Here is a 16,794-nt window from a genome sequence, read left to right as displayed (position 1 = left end):
TATCTAAAAGTATCTAATTGTTTCAACAAAATTTCCATCCACGTTCGGACGAAGTCACGCAACTGGGGACAGCTCCGACCATGGCAGCAGCCAGATCTGCTGCGGCTGCGCCCTATCCGGCACCTGCTTCACATCCACCCGCTGGCCAGCCAAAGAGGAATATTCTTCCCTCGCGTCGCAGGACTCAGCCGTGGTCAGGCCCCCCCTCAAAAAGTGCAGAAATTGACGCCACTGGCTTGGCCAGTACCCAACAAGAAGGCGTCGCCTCATCCTCAGGAATCGCCGAATCCGGCGGACTACACTGATGGACATGATGGTGATGATGAAATGATGGTGGACTCCAGCGATAACTGGAGCAGCTGGACGACTTCATGCGATAGCTTCACCTCTATGCAGCCCTACAGCGATAACTGGAGCAGCTGCAGCTGGAGCAGTACCCTACTGCAGCCCTCTATCGGCCGCTACTCGAACGCCAACGAGCTGTCAACGATGTTGTCCTGCTTGAGTTCCTATGTACCGCAACGCCGTCGATGGGGTCCTGCTTGAGCCTCAATCGCACCGCAACGCCGTCGATGAAGTCCTGCCTAGTCCCCCTAGCCTCTCGGCCCAGTCGACGCACTCGATGGTGACATGCCTGACCTCCGATGGCCACCCAACAGAAACGAAAATGCCCGAAAACGGAATTCCCGACAATGGATGGACTTCGCCGATGGTTGCAGCCATATCCTCGCTGCCCATTCCCCCACAGGTGTCATGCGGCACGCAGACAGAGGAACCGCCATCGACAAGTGCCCGTGGGCCTCGGTTCAAGGTAAGAAGTGGACGACACGTTTGGCCGGGGGACGGGCAAAGTCTTCCAGAAAGGTCAGAGCGGCACTGAATGAATGGACGCCGATGGTGGAAAAGCTACTGTTGGCAGCCATATCCTCGCTGCCCATTCCCCACAGGTGCCATGCGGCACCCAGGAAGAGGAACCGCCACCGAAGGTCAGAGCGGCACCGCGAGTGGACGAATCAGAGTGGGGCATGCTCAAGAAAATCCTGGTGGCAACAGTGCAGGTATTCCTGTTCGTCGGGATGAGCATTGCCCTGTGCATTCCGGATGCGGATTGCCCCTCGTTACGTGGCCAAGATCTATAAATTTTATGTGTTGTGAAGGTTGCAGACCAAAAATACAAAATTTAGAATGTCTGGACAAAAATTGTATTAAGAATTTTTTTTGGGAACAGTCTTCTAATTTTATCGCAAAAATATTGAACCTTCCCCACTGTACATGCATTCCATAGAGAGCCCAAATGCAAGATTAGGAAGCTTTTATCTTGAAAAGCTTCTTTCGAAATTGCACGTGCGAGCGCCGTTCACATGTGAGCTTTTCTCTCGCAAGCATAGCTTACGGCTAGCCCTTCGAGAACCTTCTTAGCTCTCTCATACCCAGCTTTTGGAGGGGTAAAATAGTTAGGCTAAGTGCATGCTGCACAGAACAAAAGTGCATTCAAAGTTGGAAGACTTAATTAATGTGCGTACAGAACATATAAAAGAGAAAATGTGGTGAAAATTCTGCAAAACCATAAAAGGGAACATAAACCCAATAAAAACCATTTGAAAAGTGTTGTGGCTGCAAAGAACAAAAACTACAAACCAAACCCTGGATAAGGTACGCAAAGAAAATGAAAAAAGCGACCTTATTACATAATTTCACGTTCCTGGACAAGGAACTACCGAAGAAAACCGCCGAGAAAACCATCGTCATATGGGATAATCGACCCACCAAGCAGACACCAACTAAAAAGCACCAAGACAAGCAGAAAGGCCATGATCACAGCAGCACAGTAGAAAATATAACGTTACCGACGCCACGCTAAAGTGACGAGATTAACACCGACGAATCCAAAGACTCGGCAAAAGCATAAGGACAGGATAACCCGGTAAAAAGGCGATCCTCAGCACCCGCCAAGCGACGCCACTAATCTCTCCATCACCCACCCGGCAGAAAAGGGGGGTAACGAACCATGGTTCTAGCCATGGCTCGTCACAAACGGCGAAGGGTCAGCGCATCCACGCTGGCGGGAGATAATAACCAAACTGATATACACCGAGCTAGCGAACCATGGCTCTAGCCACGGTTCTCCACAAATAGCGGTGTGTCAGCACCTCGGAAATAAAATGGTCTTAAGCACACAATTAATTAAGAACTCTCGATCAACAACACCCCACCTCTTGAGACAATTGTGAAATCAGCAGCCTACAATAAGCCAAGCCGACACAATTTCGCAATGAGAGATATCACTGGCGTTATTTCACAATAGGTCAAGCTAGCATAAAATTATCGACCTACCGACCCAAATTCAGATATCACCTTACCCAACTGCAGCCCGCACCTTCCGGGATGCAGCTCAGCAAAACCACCCTGACCCACTAACAATTGTCAATGAAGCACAAAGCTTCGACCCACTTACCGCGCTCCACAATTATTGTTATCCAATAACCTTAAGTCAGCAAGAATTAATTATTTCCGGGTCTCAGGTGCTATCGCCAGCTGCATAAAAGTGCCAAGATCGGCTGAAAGAGGTAGGCAGTCCATCAGCCCAATAGCAAGACACTGTGCCACGAAGTCCCTCAGTCACACACCCAAGACACTGTACTACACAGTCCTCAGTCACACACCCAAGACACTGCACAAGGCAAGTCCCCTCAGTCACACACCCAAGACACTGTACTACGCAGTCCATCAGCCCAAACACAAGACACTGCACAAGGCAGTCCCTCAGTCACACACCCAAGGCACTGTACTACGCAGTCCCTCAGTCCACACCCCAAGACACTGCACTAGGCATCAGCCCAAAACACAAGACACTGTACCCCCAGTCCAATGGCTCCAAGGGCAAAGGAACAAGACCCCAAGTAATCCATCGTATACAAACCCACAAAGAATTAAGTAATAAAAATAATAAACACCAGCAAAACCAAAAACCACGATCTTCTTGAAGATATTTTTGTCAGCAACAAAACGCTCCTCCTGTGTCCTACCTCTCTTTCGGTCAGACAAGGCCGCTCCGAACCTGAAAGTCACCTGCGATCTACAAATTGTCTTGTAGAGGACCCTAACAGGCTGATGCTTACCTCAGCCTGAAATAGGACCTCACAATCTTATTATTATTTATTATTTACACAATTATTCATTTTATTTATTTTTGAAATATTCAAAATATTGTTTCGCTCTCACACGGCCCTCTTCCTTCTTGTTGATTCGTTTTTCAACGGAATTAATGGTGTTCCATGTGCTACATGGATTACATTGTAAATTTTATTTATATTGATTGTAAATTATAACTAATGAACACAAAATTTAATTTGGAGATAAGTCAGCCCCGGTGACTGTGTTGGTTTGGGTTTCACCATCGCAGTTCTCCTGCTCAGCCTGGGAGCGAGGCTTACACGATTAGGGGTCCTTCAGTTTGTCCGTTACTGGTTCCGCCAGTTTGTCCGTTACTGGTTCCTTCAATTGGTCCGTCAATGGTGCGTGGGCTGAACGAGTGCGCACCTTTCCCGTCCCTAGCTTTTTTCCCGAGCGGAGTGGCATGCCCGGGATGAGGGGCTCATCGACGCTGCTGCGAAGATCAGTATATTCGACCTGTACGGCGCGAGGCGGCTGCTCGCTTGAAGGGCTGCTTATGGGCAGCTTGGTGACAAGGCCGTCAATGGTGCGTGCCTCATCATTGTAAGCAAATTAGTGGGCTAGGGAATCGGAAATGGACTACACCTCTGCCTACTGTAACAAATGCATTCCAACTCACTATTCTCAGGCGCGGTGTTGGGCATGGGAGAGGGAGAACGCTGTATATTCCGGCTCAGGCTCGTCGGCTAGGAGGGTGGTGGTCCTGTCCCACTCCCATGATTGGCCTTTCTTCACTATAATATTCTAAAATAAGTTGCCTGCTAGGAACAAGCGAAAACCGGAATAGAGATCCCACTTACTTCCGACCAACAAACATACTAAAGGGAATGGAACTATTCCGCTGCACCTGCTGGTTCTCCTACTCAACCTCAGGTGTTGATGAGGCGTAACATGCCCACCCTACCGTTGGCCATTCTGCCCCCTGGCCCACATCCGAATGGCCCCTTCTTAGGGCAATTCTTCTAGGGCATGGGATTAGCCAATGTCAAATACAAATTACTATTATAAAATTAAAATTATAAAATTTATTTACGAACTAAAACATTAATAATACCCAACTACATATTTGAAAATAAAAGAATATAAATATAGGTAAATATAAATAAACGTAAATAAAACAATTGAGATAAAAGTGCAAATAAATATAAATAAAACAAGAAGGAACATGTGAGTCGCTTCTGGGGACGCGACTCTACTTATACCCGTACTCAGTCAGTATATACATTATTGAGCTTATGATTTTAAAGAATTTTAGAAAAAAAAAATTTTACATTTTACATTTTTTTGCTACATATGATATCTACATCTACATATACATATGTATATTAAACCTAGACAAGGAAATTGTAAAAGTTCCATTCATATTCTATATTCTATTCTATTCTCCTCTGGAGTTGCTCGCGCACCCTGAACGCGGCAGAGTGTGCGAGCGAGAAGGAAAATGAGTTGTGTTGTCATGATCGGGAGGGGGAGGGGAAGCAACTGAAAATTTCTTCATTCTGGCTATATTATGATCCGATCTGATTCAGATTAGCAATCTAGTAATATGGGCATTCTCTACGATACTGCTTTTAGTAAAAAACTGTGCCTGCCACAGATTTTCGTCTTTTGTGTGGGCGGAAGGGGGCGGGGCAAAATTTTAAAATACACTTGTAGCAGTGTGATATCACATGAGTCTGGAAACCAAATTTGGTTGCCCTAGCTCTTATAGTCTCTGAGATCTAGGCGCTCAACAAGACGGACAGACGGACAGACAGACAGACAGACAGACGGACAGACAGACATGGCTATATCGACTCGGCTATTAATGCTGATCAAGAATATATATACTTTATGGGGTCGGAAACGTTTCCTTCTCTGCGTTAGACACATCCACTTTTACCACAAATCTAATATACCCCTTAACTCTTTTTTGAGTACGGGTATAAAAAAAACAAAATAGCACAAGAAGAAAATACCAGAAGACCGCCAAGAAGTCGCCAAGAAATGAAATGCAATCCAATAAACCAAAAAAATAAAATAAAAGCCTCCACTGGAACAAGCAAAAAGCAGTTTAATTTTCAGAGGTTTTCCTCCGCTCATCAGATCAGAGCAGAGCAGAGCGGGGAGTGTTCTGAATATATGTATTAAAGGTATTATAGGTAGATAATTGTACACTCTCTATGAGCTGTTTTAGAGCTTTTCTGTGCTGCTTTCTGAGGCATATGCGTGAAATACAGTGAATGGATTACCTTCAGGCGTATCTATTAGAAGTTGCTGAGACTTCGAAGTCAGAAGTGTGGCGTTCTGCTGCATTCAATTTGAAAGAAAATACAAAAAATTCTACCAAAACATAAACCGACAAAAATCAATAGAGTTCGCATGTGTTTTACTTGCTTGGAAAAGTATTTCATCTAGTTAGCATTTACTTTTCTGTTCGTATCGTTTGATTTGAGGCTGGGCAATATTTCATTCTAGCACTGACTTTGGAGCTGTACGCTTGTTTTTATATTTTTGTATTTTTAGTATTAGCGTAAAACAAAATTTCTATCGTTTTACAAATTTTAAGTATCTAAAAGTATCTAATTGTTTCAACAAAATTTCCATCCACGTTCGGACGAAGTCACGCAACTGGGGACAGCTCCGACCATGGCAGCAGCCAGATCTGCTGCGGCTGCGCCCTATCCGGCACCTGCTTCACATCCACCCGCTGGCCAGCCAAAGAGGAATATTCTTCCTCGCGTCGCAGGACTCAGCAGTGGTCAGGCCCCCCCTCAAAAAGTGCAGAAATTGACGCCACTGGCTTGGCCAGTACCCAAGAAGGCCCTCTCAGAAAAGGTGGCATTGGACCCAACTGGCTCGACCAGTGCCCAAGAAGAAGGCGTCGCCTCATCCTCAGGAATCGCCGAAGACTAGGCTGATGGACATGATGGTGATGAAATGATGGTGGACTCCAGCGATAACTGTAGCAGAAGAAGCAAGAAGAAGGCGTCGCCTCATCCTCAGGAATCGCCGAATCCGGCGGACTACACTGATGGACATGATGGTGATGATGAAATGATGGTGGACTCCAGCGATAACTGGAGCAGCTGGACGACTTCATGCGATAGCTTCACCTCTATGCAGCCCTACAGCGATAACTGGAGCAGCTGCAGCTGGAGCAGTACCTCTATGCAGCCCTCTATCGGCCGCTACTCGAACGCCAACGAGCTGTCAACGATGTTGTCCTGCTTGAGCTCCGATGCTACCGCAACGCCGTCGATGGGGTCATGCTTGAGCCTCAATCGCACCGCAACGCCGTCGATGAAGTCCTGCCTGAGTCCCCCTAGCCTCTCGGCCCAGTCGACGCACTCGATGGTGACATGCCTGACCTCCGATGGCCACCCAACAGAAACGAAAATGCCCGAAAACGGAATTCCCGACAATGGATGGACTTCGCCGATGGTTGCAGCCATATCCTCGCTGCCCATTCCCCACAGGTGTCATGCGGCACGCAGACAGAGGAACCGCCATCGACAAGTGCCCGTGGGCGTCGGTTCAAGGCCAAGAAGTGGACGACACGTTTGGCCGGGGGACGGGCAAAGTCTTCCAGAAAGGTCAGAGCGGCACTGAATGAATGGACGCCGATGGTGGAAAAGCTACTGTTGGCAGCCATATCCTCGCTGCCCATTCCCCCACAGGTGCCATGCGGCACCCAGGAAGAGGAAACGCCACCGAAGGTCAGAGCGGCACCGCGAGTGGACGAATCAGAGTCGGGCATGCTCAAGAAAATCCTGGTGGCAACAGTGCAGGTATTCCTGTTCGTCGGGATGAGCATTGCCCTGTGCATTCCGGATGCGGATTGCCCCTCGTTACGTGGCCAAGATCTATAAATTTTATGTGTTGTGAAGGTTGCAGACCAAAAATACAAAATTTAGAATGTCTGGACAAAAATTGTATTAAGAATTTTTTTTGGGAACAGTCTTCTTATTTTATCGCAAAAATATTGAACCTTCCCCACTGTACATGCATTCCATAGAGAGCCCAAATGCAAGATCAGAAGCTTTTATCTTGAAAAGCTCTCTCTTTCGAAATTGCACGTGCGAGCGCCGTTCACATGTGAGCTTTTCTCTCCGCAAGCATAGCTTACGGCTAGCCCTTCGAGAACCTTCTTAGCTCTCTCATACCCAGCTTTTGGAGGGGTAAAATAGTTAGGCTAAGTGCATGCTGCACAGAACAAAAGTGCATTCAAAGTTGGAAGACTTAATTAATGTGCGTACAGAACATATAAAAAGAAAAACGTGGTGAAAATTCTGCAAAACCATAAAAGGGAACATAAACCCAATAAAAACCATTTGAAAAGTGTTGTGGCTGCAAAGAACAAAAACTACAAACCAAACCCTGGATAAGGTACGCAAAGAAAATGAAAAAGTGACCTTATTACATAATTTCACGTATGTACTGTACATAGGTTATGATCCACGTGTGGCAGAAAATTGCTGACCTGGCCTGACCACCCCTCAAGGAGGGGGGGTCCGCTTCATGACGATCATCAGTCCTTCTTCTTGGTGCCACCGGACCTTGCCTGCAGGCATAGAAACGGATGGACTTGGCGATCGGAACCGAGCCGTTTATACTCACGCGCAATTAAGCCGCTCAACAACAACGACAATATAAAACCATCTAAAATATTATATCACCGCGCCTTGTGTAAAGAAAATGTTGGTGCTTGCACATGTAGGGTGTGGAAAAATTAGCTCAGCGGTCATTGCCCTTGCGGCTGACCATACACCTATGCGCATTTAACTAGACCCACCTGACCGTATGTCACCTATTCTCTCCTTCTCTCAGGTTATTAAAATTGTTCGATGCCGACATTCTAAAAGCCACTTAAGGGAAGAAAAATAAATCACAAAATCTAGAAAAGAAAATTTAATGAAAAGTTATGGATCGAAGAAAAAAATAGAAAAGAAAATTGTTTAATAATATTAGATATTCCTAGACGTTAACTTAGAAATAGAAGAAAAAAAAATGAAATTTATGCCTAGTTAGGAATAGATTTTAAAAGGTGCATCATCGGTCTCATTGTGTCCATGGAAGGGTATTGGTAAAATACCTCTTCATAACGCTTCTTGTTATTTTGCATATTCCTACATTTCTTTAACAGTTTTTATTGCAAACGTGAAATTGGGCCCAACGACACCAGCAGCTGTTTAAAAGTCTGTAAGTAGACACACATATATACACATACACTCCGGGTCAGGAGAATAGCGTCTACACAGTGAGACATGCATGCTTAACCATATATAAAATGAATTATTATTAACTACAATCACTACAATTATGCCATTTAATTCCTTTAATTAATTCATTCTTACTTTATATTTTGATTATATTATTTTTATTCATATTTGATCATTCTCTTGAATTCCTATGTCTTAAATTAGTCCCACATATATATACCCATGCAGTAAAAATAGTTTTAAGGGTTAGGGTAGAAATAATGGGGGTTACAAACAACATGAAGTCATACAAGTCAAAGTAAAATTATAACGATTAACATGAATTTCTAATCTGATTTTTGGGAGGGGTTCCTAAGGCACATAGCGCAGCAGCAGAAGGTTTTGGGTAGAACCATAATGGCATATTCTTATGTTATTCTACATGGAGGGTGGGTCAAGAGGGAAGAGCACAACCACCTTGCTCTTCACAGTAGGTAGTGGACCTTAAGTTCCGTCCGGGTTTGTAATTCCGATCCCAGTTCCCGTAAATCTGTCTACGATTTTGTTAGGTGACGGAGTTCGTTTTCGCAGCACAACACCCACCCCATTTTCCTGAGCCTAGCCGGCCAACCTTTAGTGGACAGAGAGTGCTGACGAGACGACACTTCCCGTGTCCGTTACAGTGTATTGAATCGGCGGTGATGGCCGACACAAAATATATCTATATAAATTGTAATATTATATATTTGTATGTATTAAGTTTATTCAAGCATTTATTTATGTACAGCAAGTGTGTCTATGAGCATATGTAATATGTACGTGTGTGTGTGTGTGTTCGAAACCATAACCGTTTATTTTTTATTTGAATAACCATTTGCTTAATATTTAAGAGGACTCGCATTTACCTTTACCCGTTCGTAGTGTGAAGAACACAACTTTTGTATCGGGTAAGCTGTGTAAGCTACGGATAGCGGATAGCGGGTATATGCGGGTAAGCTGTGTATCGGGTAGCATTTAGCGTGTGGTAAGCGGTTCAGCGTGGGCTCGTTTGCGCGCATGCCGCGTGGCATTGCTTAAAACCAAAGCAAGAGTTAGAATTGTACTCTCAAATCATCGAACAACGAAACGGTTAAGAACACCCCCGGTTAACACCCCTGCCTCCGGAATCGCCGGCCGAGACAAAGGCGAAGGGGAGTCCGCACAGGAACACAACGAGTAGGGCGTACCGCATGATGAACTGATAAAAAGGAACTCTGTGTCGGATTGCTGCTGGAAGCTTGACTCCACCGAAACTGATGCTCTATTCCGGCCCAGAACAGCGCTTATATAGCATTTACTATGGCCCAAAATCCAACCGAGTCAAGCTGCTGCACCCGGAACCTGGTTCAGCATAAGCATCTGAAGCTCTCGGCTCAGCACAAAGCCATAGATCTTGAGAAGGCAGCTGCACCTGCAATCACTGCCAAGGTGCAGCACACGGGGGCAACACTGGCCATTTGTAAACTGTTGAGCCACTGCCTCTTCATTAATTATGTGCCACAAACGCCCTCGGCCTGGCACTTGTAGCTCTCCGTAGCTCTGTCACTTATCACATAATATTTGCATAGCTCTTGATACCCTCTAGAAGGGGGTAATGGTGGTGTGGAGTAGTGCGAATGTACTTACTACAAACTACATTATTCTAGTTTTAAATGATTTAAATCCGCAATGCTAGCATTCGCTTTTCTTTCTTCCCGCGTACATTTGGTCAGCAGTCAGTGCTGTGAACTTTTTAGAGGAAAGGAAGTTGTTCTGTGGTCCAACATGAAAAAAAAGCTTTTAAAATTGGAGCTTTAAGTCGAACTTTAAAACTAGCCAGAACTAGCTATAAAATAGCTGTGTTTGATCGATGAGCGTTTTCCTCAATATAGTTGTTCAAGGATGGGGGTGTGTCAATCCGAATGGCCCCTTCTTAGGGCAATTCTTCTAGGGCATGGGATTAGCCGATGTCAAATACAAATTACTCTTATAAAATTAAAATTATAAAATTTATTTACGAACTAAAACATTAATAATACCCAACTACATATTTGAAAATAAAAGAATATAAATATAGGTAAATATAAATAAACGTAAATAAAACAATTGAGATAAAAGTGCAAATAAATATAAATAAAACGAGAAGGAACGTATGAGTCGCTTCTGGGGACGCGACTCTATACCCGTACTCAGTCAGTATATACATTATTGAGCTTATGATTTTAAAGAATTTTAGAAAAAAAAAATTTTACATTTTACATTTTTTTGCTACATATGATATCTACATCTACATATACAATGTATATTCTACATCTAACATGTAGATTGTACATGTTCCATTCATATTCTATATTCTATTCTATTCTCCTCCGTAAGGGGTTGCTCGCGCACTGAACGCGGCAGAGTGTGCGAGCGAGAAGGAAAATGAGTTGTGTTGTCATGATCGGGAGGGGGAGGGGAAGCAACTGAAAATTTCTTCATTCTGGCTATAATTATGATCCGATCTGATTCAGATTCGGCAATCTAGTAGATATGGGCATTCTCTACGATACTGCGTTTTTAGTTTTTATCGTATCTTTAAAACTGTGCCTGCCACAGATTTTCGTCCTTTGTGTGGGCGGAAGGGGGCGGGGCGAAATTTTGAAATACACTTGTAGCAGTGTGATATCACAAGAGTTTCCAGACTACCAAATTTGGTTGCCCTAGCTTTTATAGTCTCTGAGATCTAGGCGCTCATCAAGACGGACAGACAGACAGACAGACGGACAGACAGACATGGCTCTATCGACTCGGCTATTGATGCTGATCAGGAATATATATACTTTATGGGGTCGGAAACGTTTCCTTCTCTGCGTTACACACATCCACTTTTACCACGAATCTAATATACCCCTTAACTCTTTTTTAAGTACGGGTATAAAAAAAGCAAAATAGCACAAGAAGAAAATACCAGAAGACCGCCAAGAAGTCGCCAAGAAATGAAATGCAATCCAATAAACCAAAAAAATAAAATAAAAGCCTCCACTGGAACAAGCAAAAAGCAGTTTAATTTTCAGAGGTTTTCCTCCGCTCATCAGATCAGAGCAGAGCAGAGCGGGGAGTGTTCTGAATATATGTATTAAAGGTATTATAGGTAGATAATTGTACACTCTCTATGAGCTGTTTTAGAGCTTTTCTGTGCTGCTTTCTGAGGCATATGCGTGAAATACAGTGAATGGATTACCTTCAGGCGTATCTATTAGAAGTTGCTGAGACTTCGAAGTCAGAAGTGTGGCGTTCTGCTGCATTCAATTTGAAAGAAAATACAAAAAATTCTACCAAAACATAAACCGACAAAAATCAATAGAGTTCGCATGTGTTTTACTTGCTTGGAAAAGTATTTCATCTAGTTAGCATTTACTTTTCTGTTCGTATCGTTTGATTTGAGGCTGGGCAATATTTCATTCTAGCACTGACTTTGGAGCTGTACGCTTGTTTTTATATTTTTGTATTTTTAGTATTAGCGTAAAACAAAATTTCTATCGTTTTACAAATTTTAAGTATCTAAAAGTATCTAATTGTTTCAACAAAATTTCCATCCACGTTCGGACGAAGTCACGCAACTGGGGACAGCTCCGACCATGGCAGCAGCCAGATCTGCTGCGGCTGCGCCCTATCCGGCACCTGCTTCACATCCACCCGCTGGCCAGCCAAAGAGGAATATTCTTCCTCGCGTCGCAGGACTCAGCCGTGGTCAGGCCCCCCCTCAAAAAGTGCAGAAATTGACGCCACTGGCTTGGCCAGTACCCAACAAGAAGGCGTCGCCCTCACAATCGCCGAATCCGGCGGACTACACTGATGGACATGATGGTGATGATGAAATGATGGTGGACTCCAGCGATAACTGGAGCAGCTGGACGACTTCATGCGATAGCTTCACCTCTATGCAGCCCTACAGCGATAACTGGAGCAGCTGCAGCTGGAGCAGTACCTCTATGCAGCCCTCTATCGGCCGCTACTCGAACGCCAACGAGCTGTCAACGATGTTGTCCTGCTTGAGCTCCGATGCTACCGCAACGCCGTCGATGGGGTCCTGCTTGAGCCTCAATCGCACCGCAACGCCGTCGATGAAGTCCTGCCCGAGTCCCCCTAGCCTCTCGGCCCAGTCGACGCACTCGATGGTGACATGCCTGACCTCCGATGGCCACCTAACAGAAACGAAAATGCCCGAAAACGGAATTCCCGACAATGGATGGACTTCGCCGATGGTTGCAGCCATATCCTCGCTGCCCATTCCCCCCACAGGTGTCATGCGGCACGCAGACAGAGGAACCGCCATCGACAAGTGCCCGTGGGCGTCGGTTCAAGGCCAAGAAGTGGACGACACGTTTGGCCGGGGGACGGGCAAAGTCTTCCAGAAAGGTCAGAGCGGCACTGAATGAATGGACGCCGATGGTGGAAAAGCTACTGTTGGCAGCCATATCCTCGCTGCCCATTCCCCCACAGGTGCCATGCGGCACCCAGGAAGAGGAAACGCCACCGAAGGTCAGAGCGGCACCGCGAGTGGACGAATCAGAGTCGGGCATGCTCAAGAAAATCCTGGTGGCAACAGTGCAGGTATTCCTGTTCGTCGGGATGAGCATTGCCCTGTGCATTCCGGATGCGGATTGCCCCTCGTTACGTGGCCAAGATCTATAAATTTTATGTGTTGTGAAGGTTGCAGACCAAAAATACAAAATTTAGAATGTCTGGACAAAAATTGTATTAAGAATTTTTTTTGGGAACAGTCTTCTTATTTTATCGCAAAAATATTGAACCTTCCCCACTGTACATGCATTCCATAGAGAGCCCAAATGCAAGATCAGAAGCTTTTATCTTGAAAAGCTCTCTCTTCGAAATTGCACGTGCGAGCGCCGTTCACATGTGAGCTTTTCTCTCCCGCAAGCATAGCTACGGCTAGCCCTTCGAGAACCTTCTTAGCTCTCTCATACCCAGCTTTTGGAGGGGTAAAATAGTTAGGCTAAGTGCATGCTGCACAGAACAAAAGTGCATTCAAAGTTGGAAGACTTAATTAATGTGCGTACAGAACATATAAAAAGAAAAACGTGGTGAAAATTCTGCAAAACCATAAAAGGGAACATAAACCCAATAAAAACCATTTGAAAAGTGTTGTGGCTGCAAAGAACAAAAACTACAAACCAAACCCTGGATAAGGTACGCAAAGAAAATGAAAAAGTGACCTTATTACATAATTTCACGTTCCTGGACAAGGAACTACCGAAGAAAACCGCCGAGAAAACCATCGTCATATGGGATAATCGACCCACCAAGCAGACACCAACTACAAAGCACCCAGAACAGCAGAAAGGCCATGATCACAGCAGCAGTAGAAAATATAACGTTACCGACGCCACGCTAAAGTGACGAGATTAACACCGACGAATCCAAAGACTCGGCAAAAGCCCAAGGACAGGATAACCCGGTAAAAAGGCGATCCTCAGCACCCGCCAAGCGACGCCACTAATCTCTCCATCACCCACCCGGCAGAAAGGGGGGGGGGGTGTAACGAACCATGGTTCTAGCCATGGCTCGTCACAAACGGCGAAGGGTCAGCGCATCCACGCTGGCGGGAGACAATAACCAAACTGATATACACCGAGCTAGCGAACCATGGCTCTAGCCACGGTTCTCCACAAATAGCGGTGTGTCAGCACCTTGGAAATAAAATGGTCTTAAGCACACAATTAATTAAGAACTCTCGATCAACAACACCCCACCTCTTGAGACAATTGTGAAATCAGCAGCCTACAATAAGCCAAGCCGACACAATTTCGCAATGAGAGATATCATTGGCGTTATTTCACAATAGGTCAAGCTAGCATAAAATTATCGACCTACCGACCCAAATTCAGATATCACCTTACCCAACTGCAGCCCGCACCTTCCGGGATGCAGCCTCAGCAAAACCACCCTGACCCACTAACAATTGTCAACGAAGCACAAAGCTTCGACCCACTTACCGCGCTCCACAATTATTGTTATCCAATAACCTTAAGTCAGCAAGAATTAATTATTTCCGGGTCTCAGGTGCTATCGCCAGCTGCATAAAAGTGCCAAGATCGGCTGAAAGAGTAGGCAGTCCATCAGCCCGAATACAAGACACTGTGCTACGCAGTCCCTCAGTCACACACCCAAGACACTGTACTACACAGTCCCTCAGTCACACACCCAAGACACTGCACAAGGCAGTCCCTCAGTCACACACCCAAGACACTGTACTACGCAGTCCATCAGCCCAAACACAAGACACTGCACAAGGCAGTCCCTCAGTCACACACCCAAGACACTGTACTACGCAGTCCCTCAGTCACACACCCAAGACACTGCACTAGGCAGTCCCTCAGCCAAAACACAAGACACTGCACCCCCAGTCCAACGGCTCCAAGGCAAAGTAACAAGATCCGCAAGTAATCCATCGTACACAAACCCACAAAGAATTAAGTAATAAAAATAATAAACACCAGCAAAACCAAAAACCACGATCTTCTTGAAGTATTTTTGTCAGCAACAAAACGCTCCTCCTGTGTCCTACCTCTCTTTCGGTCAGACAAGGCCGCTCCGAACCTGAAAGTCACCTGCGATCTACAAATTGTCTTGTAGAGGACCCTGGACAGGCTGATGCTTACCTCAGCCTGAAATAGGACCTCACAATCTTATTATTATTTATTATTTACACAATTATTCATTTTATTTATTTTTGAAATATTCAAAATATTGTTTCGCTCTCACACGGCCCTCTTCCTTCTTGTTGATTCGTTTTTTTAACGGAATTAATGGTGTTCCATGTGCTACATGGATTACATTGTAAATTTTATTTATATTGATTGTAAATTATAACTAATGAACACAAAATTTAATTTGGAGATAAGTCAGCCCCGGTGACTGTGTCGGTTTGGGTTTCACCATCGCAGTTCTCCTGCTCAGCCTCGGGGAGCGAGGCTTACACGATTAGGGGTCCTTCAGTTTGTCCGTTACTGGTTCCGCCAGTTTGTCCGTTACTGGTTCCTTCAATTGGTCCGTCAATGGTGCGTGGGGCTGAACGAGTGCGCACCTTTCCCGTCCCTAGCTTTTTTCCCGAGCGGAGTGGCATGCCCGGGATGAGGGGCTCATCGACGCTGCTGCGAAGATCAGTATATTTCGACCTGTACGGCGCGAGGCGGCTGCTCGCTTGAAGGGCTGCTTATGGGCAGCTTGGTGACAAGGCCGTCAATGGTGCGTGCCTCATCATTGTAAGCAAATTAGTGGGCTAGGGAATCGGAAATGGACTACACCCTCTGCCTACTGTAACAAATGCATTCCAACTCATTATTCTCAGGCGCGGTGTTGGGCATGGGAGAGAGAGGAGAACGCTGTATATTCCGGCTCAGGCTCGTCGGCTAGGAGGGTGGTGGTCTTGCTCCACTCCCATGATTGGCCTTTCTTCACTTTAATATTCTAAATAAGTTGCCTGCTAGGAACAAGCGAAAACCGGAATAGAGAATCCCACTTACTTCCGACCAACAAACATACTAAAGGGAATGGAACTATTCCGCTGCACCTGCTGGTTCTCCTACTACGACCTCAGGTGTTGATGAGGCGTAACATGCCCACCCTACCGTTGGCCATTCTGCCCCCTGGCCCACATCCGAATGGCCCCTTTGTTGAGCTACTGAGCTTCTTCAGTAGCGTTGTATTGCGATATTATTAAAAAGGCGATGATTGTTCAATATATATATTCACAGTTATTGTGGTGAAGTAAATAAGCGATACAGAGTCGAAGGATAGTTAGCTGGATTCAAGACGGGGTCAGATTGAAGACGCGGGGGTCGGTTAGACGGTGTCGGATTGAATAGCTCGATTCCAAGACGATGCGCAGTGATTGCAAGATCAGGATTCAAAGGGCAGGCGGGCGAACTGCCCACGCTGGAGGGAGAGAAAGGAGGGAGAGAGAGGGAAGGAAAAAAGAAGTGTGGGATGAAGAGGCGAAAGAAACGGCTCAGGCTGCGTGCCGTGAGGGAGCAGGGTGAATGCGTGCTGGGTTTGTAGGTAAATGACAATTTAGTACAGTGGGCAGTGCAAACAACGAACAATAATAAGGACCTCTGCTGCTCTGGCCCACATTTGGCCACTATTTGGCCACCCTTCTTAGGGCAATTCTTCTAGGGCATGGGATTAGCCGATGTCAAATACAAATTACTATTATAAAATTAAAATTATAAAATTTATTTACGAACTAAAACATTAATAATACCCAACTACATATTTGAAAATAAAAGAATATAAATATAGGTAAATATAAATAAACGTAAATAAAACAATTGAGATAAAAGTGCAAATAAATATAAATAAAACAAGAAGGAACGTGTGAGTCGCTTCTGGGGACGCGACTCTACTTTATACCCGT

General features: G+C 45.2%; 2 protein-coding genes across 3 annotated transcripts; both read left to right on the top strand.

Moving 5' to 3' along the window:
• The first annotated feature begins 215 nt into the window (after positions 1 to 215).
• LOC121405491 lies at positions 216 to 7,086 on the top strand. Of its 2 annotated transcripts, none has more exons than XM_041596214.1 (2): positions 216 to 258; positions 6,142 to 7,086. In XM_041596214.1, the coding sequence occupies exon 2, from the start codon at positions 6,211 to 6,213 to the stop codon at positions 6,763 to 6,765; it is 555 nt and encodes a 184-aa protein (XP_041452148.1). In that variant the 5' UTR covers positions 216 to 258; positions 6,142 to 6,210; the 3' UTR covers positions 6,766 to 7,086. The 2 variants fall into 2 exon arrangements, with proteins under 2 accessions (XP_041452148.1, XP_041452149.1); XM_041596215.1 differs by lacking the exon at positions 216 to 258 and adding an exon at positions 6,007 to 6,034.
• On the top strand, positions 257 to 13,110 carry LOC121405490. The gene is made up of 2 exons (XM_041596213.1): positions 257 to 316; positions 12,222 to 13,110. Exon 2 carries the CDS (start codon positions 12,233 to 12,235, stop codon positions 12,791 to 12,793), a length of 561 nt encoding a protein of 186 aa, XP_041452147.1. The 5' UTR covers positions 257 to 316; positions 12,222 to 12,232; the 3' UTR covers positions 12,794 to 13,110.
• Positions 13,111 to 16,794: the final 3,684 nt, after the last annotated feature.

Source organism: Drosophila obscura, unplaced genomic scaffold, assembly GCF_018151105.1.
Source record: "Drosophila obscura isolate BZ-5 IFL unplaced genomic scaffold, ASM1815110v1 contig_97, whole genome shotgun sequence".
In the NCBI taxonomy this organism is placed as follows: Eukaryota; Metazoa; Arthropoda; class Insecta; order Diptera; family Drosophilidae; genus Drosophila; species Drosophila obscura.
The sequence above is the reverse complement of the archived record's forward strand: the minus strand, read 5'-3'. Positions and strand labels throughout refer to the sequence as shown.

Excerpts from the sequence above, each read along its gene's own strand:
- LOC121405491 (XM_041596214.1), top strand. The coding sequence starts at position 6,211 with ATGATGGTGGACTCCAGCGATAACTGGAGCAGCTGGACGACTTCATGC.
- LOC121405490 (XM_041596213.1), top strand. The coding sequence starts at position 12,233 with ATGATGGTGGACTCCAGCGATAACTGGAGCAGCTGGACGACTTCATGC.